Source organism: Gymnoscopelus microlampas (assembly GCF_963454915.1).
Source record: "Gymnoscopelus microlampas genome assembly, chromosome: 15".
NCBI classification, from domain to species: Eukaryota; Metazoa; Chordata; class Actinopteri; order Myctophiformes; family Myctophidae; genus Gymnoscopelus; species Gymnoscopelus microlampas.
In genome coordinates, this window is record NC_139952.1 from 43101299 (window position 1) to 43109814 (window position 8516).

Consider the following 8516-nt stretch of genomic DNA (forward strand, 5'->3'; position numbering starts at 1 on the left):
CTCCGCCTCGCGTCTCCATAAACAGGCAATACGGGGGAAACCGCATGACGTCATGACTCACGTCGGCTCATGCCGCGCACGTTATTACATCGGTGTAAACAAACAGCTGTGATAGGAAGTAGAACGGAAGTGGTTCTACGTATGCGTGACTGGTCTAACCTCCAGCGCGTCACACCGCCACCTGGCATACAGAGTTTTTGTGTGAGAATACAGGGGGAGATCATGTTTCTGCCAAAACAGTGACATTTGTAGCATTGGTGGTACACCCTATTGGTCTAAGGGAAATCGCCTTTGGCTCTGTTGTTCAGAGGCCCCTGAATATCGGATTAAAATTTGGGGTCGATGGGACGATGCATTCATGATTTCTGCCATTTTGTAAAAAAAAATCTTCTGAAAACTGTGGAAGGCAATTCTAGCCGAATAGAATCTGTATGAAAGACTTCATCACATGACTCCAGAGATGATTTGTGTGAGTTTTGGACCAAAGCTAGTACCAAAAGGTTGTTTGTGTATCGCAGACAGATTTATGTGTGTTTCTTTTTGTGTCGTGACAAAAGCTGTGTCCTAACAAACTGAACCAGTTTGTGCTCTGTCAGGAGAACAGTGACCAGCACGACCAGTAAACATCCTGCTCCCACAGCCATATGGACCAGTCTCAGCATCCATCCGCCATCGCAGCAAAATAGGCCCTCAGAGATGGCGGTGAGGGCCGCACCGACGCCAAGCGCCAGAAGAAGGGCCGGGCCGGGCCACAGGCCTCGCAGGGGCTTCCACTGACTCCCCTGAAAGTAGCGGTGAATGTAGATGAGGCTGTGCAGAACTCGGAGGCCCACGTTAAGACAGTTGGCCAGGATGAAACCAAGGCCTCCCGCCCACTGTGTCAGAATGTAGGAGAGCAACAGGAAGGACCCGGACAGGCCCAGCATCACCAGGTTGTACCGCTCGACCTCTTCCTGGCTCATGGCGGCGAATACAAAGCACTCGGTCACACCGTTGACCGCCAGAAGGAGCACATAGCAGCTGTAGCAGCGCAGCAAAGCAGGCCCTGCCCCGCTGCTCAGCAGAGAGCCTCCGTAGACGTCCAAAGCCACGTGAGAGTACGCATAACCAAACACCGGGATGATTAGACCGATCACAAGCACCAACTTCAGCAGACACTCCAGCACCTCTGCCGCGATGGCAACTTCCTCCTCTTTCTGCTTCTTGACATCGCGTCCTCTCTCGAGCACTTTGGCGAAGAACACGTAGAAGCTGTCCTCTATAGGCTGGAAGACGAAGCGAGCCACCATGGAGCCCAGGTTGTTGACGATGTCGTAGACACCCTGGTCTCCGAAACTGAGAACGTTCAGGAAGGTCATGACGTAGCGCTCGCCCTCTGTCAGTATCTGCTTCAGGAAGGACTGTTTGAAGAAGCTCCATGTCAGCCTGGCCATCGTCCGGTCGATCAGAGGCTCCCCGTTATTTCTGCATGGCAGCAAGTCTCCAACGTTGTGCACGGGAAAATGCTTCTTGTCGGCGTCGTCAGAACCCAGGAACCGTATGAAGTAGACGGCGTAGCACAACACCAGGAACCCTGTGTACACAAACTGAGCAGCAGCGAAGATATAAAGCCCCCACTCAGGAGCAGAAACCACCAGAACCACCGTCAGGATGCACTTGGCAATCATGGCTAAGCTCTCCGCTACCACCTTCAGCTTGACAAACATATGTATCTGGGCCATAACCCGGAGGGGCTCAACCAGCAGCTCCTGCACGGCAGCAAAAGCGAAGATACCCACAGCGGGGCCATAGTGTGGGACAGTCTGGGGATCTGGGACCTCCAGGAGCCACAGCCACACATACACCAGGAGGGACGCCCACAGCACACCCAGGGGCAACGGCAGCCACAACATGTTGATGATCCGTCTCCAATTATGTCTCGTCCCTGTTGCCGCACTCGGACCGGCCTTCCGGAACGCTTCTCTGGACAGGAATACGAGTGTGGAATACAGTAGCGTCAGCCTGACGTTGACTACACCAATCAGCTCTTTGGACACAAACCGTAGTGTGAATGCATTCAGCAAGAAAGTGAGCACACGAAACATGAGCTGTAGCAATACATTATATGATACGTTAGTGGATGCATTCTTCAGAATGTCTTGGGCGCTCATTTTGACTTGTCCTGCAGTAATCTCGGGTGATTCCCACTTTCTTTCCTGTTTCTTTCACAGGATCAGGGAGAAACACAATGTAAGTGTAATCGTGGTAGAGCTGAAGTTGAAAATGTCTGAATTCGCTTTTCATTGGCCCATCTTGCAGACTTATGCATAAGTTATGCTCCGCCGTATGATGGTATCACACACCTACAACAAACGACCTAGAATCTCATAACTCATGGCGTTGTACAATGAAGTATAAATCTGTCTTTCTGGGTATAAGGCTGAAACCTTGCCCAAATATAGAGTCATATGTCATAGATACATCATAGGTGACTGACGTCACAGACAGGCCACATGAAGTCTGTGATCCACATCAACACCATCTTTAGACCCTGACTTGTGCTTTTATTCTTGGAGTGATTTTAGTTTTTTTGCTTTTTTTTTTTCATTTTTCATTATGAAACGCAGAAATGTTTTCAAACTTATTAACCCATTCATAGCTTCAAAATGTTTAAGCTACGAGGCGCGCTATGCATATCTGCAATTTTTTTATATCCAAAGTATAAAATATGGATAAAGTGGTTTCACAGATGCGTTCCCGGTTTGAATGGGTTAACCAAGCCAACAAACCCACCTAAAGAAAATCCATAGAACAAAATATTGACACTGTCTACACGTACAGCATTACTGCCATCGTCTGCATATTGTATTATCTTGACACAAGTCGCCTTTCGCGCCGGCACAGCATCGATTCAGCTGCCGCTAACCTAGCGGCAGACAAGCAGCAGCTGCATGAGCGAGCGTTGTGACGTCCAGCACTATCTGCTTTGCAAAAAAAAGATCTTGGCTTTCCTCCGGGATTCATCTCACTGTTCTCTACTCTTCTACTCTCTGCAGGTGGAAAGGGGACTGTCACGGAAAGCGGGGGCTGCTTTTCCCAGTGAGCTACGTAGAGGAAGTGTCCAACTATCCCAAGCCAGCAGGTATACATTAGAACTTAAACCACTTACGTAAGTTAGAAGGTCGGAGTGGCTTATTGTCGTTATCAGCCCAACAAGGCTGTCTATCCCCCTCTTTCATTGCCCTAGACCCCTGGAAAATGGATTTCTGATATGGAGCGCAACACCGACAGTACTGTCAGCTCCCACTTCTTACTGTAAGACTACTACTACTCATACACAGAGTTGGTTTTCCGCTATTTTAGAAATGTTTTGCCTACTGTATAATGACATGCCCAAAATACAGACACCGGCTTTGAAAGTGGTAGAAAAATAAATGAAAAAAGGAATTGAAGAACCAATCCAAAGTTTCTAGGATGGTCCTTCATGTTTGGGCATTGATTGTTTTCCAAAGCAGTGGACGTACGTACGTTTGTTAGTGGCCATTCTCACTGCTGTTCTAGCAACTGCCTTGGATTTTGAAGTCAATCGTCTAGTCGTGAAGCAGTGGGATCCTCCAGAGCTGGAGACTGCACTGCTTTAAGCACATTCCTAGAACCTACCCTAACCCCAACCTTAAACCTAATCCTAAATTGCAAACAAAGGCGCTTTTGACAACAATTCTGGTTTTGTGTTAACAAGAAGAAATAAATAGAGACACGTGTTTACCTAAATGCATATCTGGTGCCTGACATCACAGTCCTCCGCCTTTGCAAGGACCCAGTACTGCATTGTCTGGCAACGTGAGATTAATTGTAGATGGTCTGTGCGGAAAACCTGGACCTTCTTCTGATGCAGCAACGGGAAATAATGCACATTCCATCCCTGGGTTGCTTGTGTTTGAGTCCTTCAACATAATATGTGCTGTCCTCTGCTTGTGTTTTAGAATAAAAGAGAAGAAAATCGAGTCTATTCTACCCATGAGAACATCACCTGCCCAGGTCCGGCTACATCTCCATCCGAGGCCCTCTTTCCCTGCATGATGATGACATTTAGAACCATGTTGCAGAATCCTGAATAAAAAGTACATTTAAAGGTGATGTAACCTTTTTTGTTTTATTTTGTTTTTGTTAAGAGTGGCGCTACTGATCATAGTGATTGCTATAGTGTATGCTCAGTAACAGGAGTCCCTTCCACGCTTTAGTAAACTGAACATGTATTTTCAGGTCAGGATACCAAATTCATCCAATCAGGCTAAAAAACTTGTATACGATACAGGATAAACAAAAGGTTAGCAGACAATTAGCAGACAAAATTTAAACTTGGAACACTATAAAATGAGAGATGGGGAGACCAATGTTACTGAACAAACACTACTATCTATCAGAATATTGAGCTTTGACTTTTTTAAGAACCTTTTGTTTCAACCAAAAAATATAACTTACCCTACCTTTACACTCAGAGTTAGCCCCCACCTTTTTTCTTTGTATCTCTTAGCTGAAAATATTGGCCCATGTTTTCACTAAAAGGTCTGCCTATTGTGACATGCCTATAATAAGGACGGTAGGGTTCAATTGGTTAAAGTAACCCTCAGGATTTTGCTGTGTTTAGCTTCTCTCTTTGAGCACATTGGATGTACAGTAACCCACTGTCACTTGCTGTCAATCGATGTTTGATTCTGGCCTACAGAGAATGATATTATTAACTGCTGGGTACTAAAACTGATATATGTGTATTGGGAGGTACATCTGGTGTATTGATAGTTGCAGACAGAAGGATAAATACAATTACTGATTGAAGCATGGCTGGCATGTAAGGTTGCTGCAAAGTACAAAGACATTTAGAAAAGTTATCTTGTATTGTAATTGCATTGTTATTATTATCATTATTATATTCTTTCAATGTAAGTTTTTATCAGGTAGAAGTTGCTGTATGTCCTGTTCTGAATCTGCAGTGATAATAATAATAATAATAATAATAATGATGTCTGTTTAGCCTGTCATATTTTCTTTTTTTAATCTTTTTATTAATATTTGTATTGGGGAATTACTTGCAATGGTACAAAGGTACCCCCACATTGTTAGTATTCTTGAAGATATATAGAAGATATATATTAGACGTTACTGTAAGTGTTCATTCCTGGGATTGTCGACAATGAATTAAATAAAACAGATCTAAATAAGGATAACAGAAATGTAGCTAAAAGAGAAAAAAAAGTATTGACAAAAAAAGAGAATGAGAAGGGAGAACAAAGAGAAAAGAGAAAGAAGAAAGATAAATGTTGTTGAGTCAATAAAGTATGCTGTGCTAACTTTTGTGTTGTATTGTTTCATTACCCAATTGGTTTTCCCAAAGGCATGTGTTTACACAGGCAGCATGTGTGTCTTACCTAGGGGTCACCGTCAAGTGACAAATTATGATCTCATCATCTGCTGCAATGTAGAAATACTCAGTTACAAAGTCTGGAATTCAAATTACCAAGAGTAAAAGTACTCATTATGCAGAATGTTCCGTTTCACAAGGTATCATATGTATAAAATGTATAAAAATATTTTTAAGATAGGAGACCTATAAGTTTAAATAGGGCTGAAGTGATTAATGTACTGTATGTTTTGTAATAATAATTGAAATCTACAAAGTAACTAGTAAGTTTTCAAATAATTGTAGTCGAGTAAAAGTACAATATTTGCCTCTGAGATGTAATGGAGTAGAAGTAAAAGTATAGAAAATTGGAAATACTCAATTAAAGTAAAAGTACTTAAGTACAGTACTTGAGTAAATGTATTTAGTTACTTTACATCACTGCCGATAGATGTGGACATTCCGATTTAACCACTTAAGCCAGTGATATCCGGCTGTTCAGACGGACTATGTTCTATAGCCACCTTAATCCCAAGTTAACCTAAACCTGCAAAAAGTATCAACAACATACTTAAAGAGAAGTACAAATACGCGTCAGTCATCTTTAGCAAGTTAACACCCATGTCAAACAAGAGATGCTGAGGGCAGCACTGTGTGAGGCGGGGCTGCTACGTGTGTGTGTGTGTGTGTGTGTGTGTGTGTGTGTGTGTGTGTGTGTGTGTGTGTGTGTGTGTGTGTGTGTGTGTGTGTGTGTGTGTGTGTGTGTGTGTGTGTGTGTGTGTGTGTGTGTGTGTGTGTGTGCGGCTGCGTGTGGGGGTAAAAAAGGACATTTTCTCTACTTTTTTTTTTACTACGAGAGACGAGAAGAGTCAGGAGATTGCACGGCTGTATCGATACAGTGGCAGCAGGTGAGAATTCAAATCATTAATCATTTCAAATATAATATGCCGAATACAGTACAATGCACATGTATGTTTATTTCCTGTTACACATTCAAAATATAAAAGTGTTAAAACTGATTGCTGTACACACTAGAAGTGAGTATACACAGGCAATGTCCGCTGAAAAAGAATTGGGTATACAGCATATTCTTTCACATACAAAATATATAGGGTTTAAAAGGTTAATCGTATTATACGTCACAATATATGAACGGGGGAAAAAACATCTATTTTTGCCTCCCTCCTTCTCATGTCTTAATCTTTCTGTCTTCATCCTTAGTCTCTCCCTTTCTCTTGACCTCCTCCACAGAGATGGCGGCTTATGAGGGCCAGCAGGAGAACATGACAGAAGAAGAGAAGAAGTCTGTGATCATGAAGTACCTGGAGAAGGGTGCCGATATGACGGTGATCCACCAGAACAAGACAGAGTCGCTCAATGTGATGGTGATCATGGAGACGAGACAGGTGGCCACGAGACTCAGCACCACAGACAAGTTCCTTGCATTCAGTGAGTAAAATGCTCACACATGATTGTGGGCTTGAGAGAAAAAAATCTGATCTAGTGAAGGTTACACAAACCCAGAGTATTAATTCCATTTAAGCATCGAGGTATTTTTTTTACATTTGAAAATGTTTGATTTTGCCCAAAATAGGGACATTTTGAAAGTGGTTAAGGCTGAGAGTTAAATAAATTTACCCATAGACTATTTTGGTCCATTTAACTCTGAGAGTTAAACATGGTATGTTCACTCTATCTGCCTTAAAAAGAAAGAAAAAACAAGAACACCTTTCTACATTAAAACCTATGAAAAATGACCAAAAGGTAAGCGGCCACCTTCATAAGGTACTGTTCAGTGCGTTTTATTGGCCAAGTGGAACGCTGTACAAAGCAGAGAAAATTAGACCATATATTCTTTGTTGATCGGGGTCCCATGGGATTTTATTTATATTTCTATTGTTGTATTGATTGAATACTTTATTAACAGAAAAAGGTACAGTGGTTCAGGAAATACAAAAAGGTACATACATACATACAAAAATACAATACAAAAGGATTCTAAAAGGATAACCCAAAAAAGCCCAGTATATCAATATCAAATATCAGGCCAAATATCAATATTCAGCCTGTTCCATAGAGTTATAATGAAGTCAGATTCAGTTAATCATGTGACCACCCTGCATCATCTCCTTGTTCTTTCTTTTCACATTTTCAGCAGAAAAAGTGCTCTAGGCAGCACTTTTTCTTCATAAAAGGCGGATAGTGTGAACCCATAATTAACACTCTGGTTTTACAGTGTACAAGTCTGGTGGTGGTTAAGTGAAATGCAAATCAACTCGCTTGCTCCCTCCCTCACTCCCTCACTCACTCACTCACTCACTCACTCACTCACTAAAGCACTCACTTTTCTAAAGTTAAAATGCTCAGTAAGGTGCTGAAGAGAAATGAAACCAAATAAATATTCTAAAACAGTTCACTCTTTGAGATACAGCTTACAGTAAAAATGACAATAACTGTGTTAAGCCCCGACCCCAACTCCCTCGGATGGGTCATACTGTACCATGCGCCCCAGCAACGCTCTTACTGAGCAAACATCAAGCCACATTGCTACTGAACAACTTTGGATAACATACTGTACTTACCAAGTCTATACTACTGCACATCTATATATGTATGTCCCTGTTTGAATTAATAGATTATGTGACCTCCATGTTGACTGCAGATTTTAAAAACAACCATTCCCTTAAAATTTAAGAAGTTGCCTGAAGCCTGTTAATCTTGCCATAACATTTTGATAACCTTAAAATTGTAATCAAAACTTTACAACTTCAACCCACTTCCTTACATAATACCCTCCATGTCTATGTATGTTGGAGGATTATTCTGGGGTGTTTTTGTCAGTCTAAAACAAATCTTTCTTCTGTTTCAGTTAACGTGTTTGAGATCAGGGAGATTCGTCAAGGAAAGAACTCGGAAGACTTTGAAGACAGCAAGGATGAATCGACCAAGAGATGTGATGAAAAGGCCTGTTTCACAATCTTCTATGGCTCAGAGTTTGTACTGAACACACTGAGTATTGTTGGTGGGTATGCAGAAAATCCTTAATGTTAATGTATCCCCAGCTGTGATGTGAGGGGGGAGGGGGGTGTTGCCTTTATTTCGATAGTACAGTGGAGAGACAGGAAACAGGGGAGAGAGT

At 42.3% G+C, this 8516-nt stretch overlaps 2 protein-coding genes across 2 annotated transcripts in view; one reads left to right on the forward strand and one right to left on the reverse strand.

Moving 5' to 3' along the window:
- Positions 1-524: 524 nt before the first annotated feature.
- Positions 525-2150, reverse strand: LOC311062168 (man(5)GlcNAc(2)-PP-dolichol translocation protein RFT1-like; the record flags this gene model as incomplete). Its single annotated transcript, XM_084081013.1, has 1 exon — positions 525-2150. One exon carries the CDS (start codon positions 2148-2150, stop codon positions 525-527), a length of 1626 nt encoding a protein of 541 aa, XP_083937139.1.
- A 342-nt stretch (positions 2151-2492) lies between these two features.
- Positions 2493-8516, forward strand: part of LOC311061805 (1-phosphatidylinositol 4,5-bisphosphate phosphodiesterase gamma-2-like) — a gene marked incomplete at both ends in the record, with an annotated part of 28733 nt that continues 22709 nt past the window's right edge. The window contains 4 exons of the mRNA XM_084080502.1: positions 2493-2497; positions 3036-3121; positions 6629-6826; positions 8247-8399. Coding sequence (XP_083936628.1) covers positions 2493-2497; positions 3036-3121; positions 6629-6826; positions 8247-8399 — 442 coding nt within the window. The remainder of the gene's footprint in view (positions 2498-3035; positions 3122-6628; positions 6827-8246; positions 8400-8516) is intronic.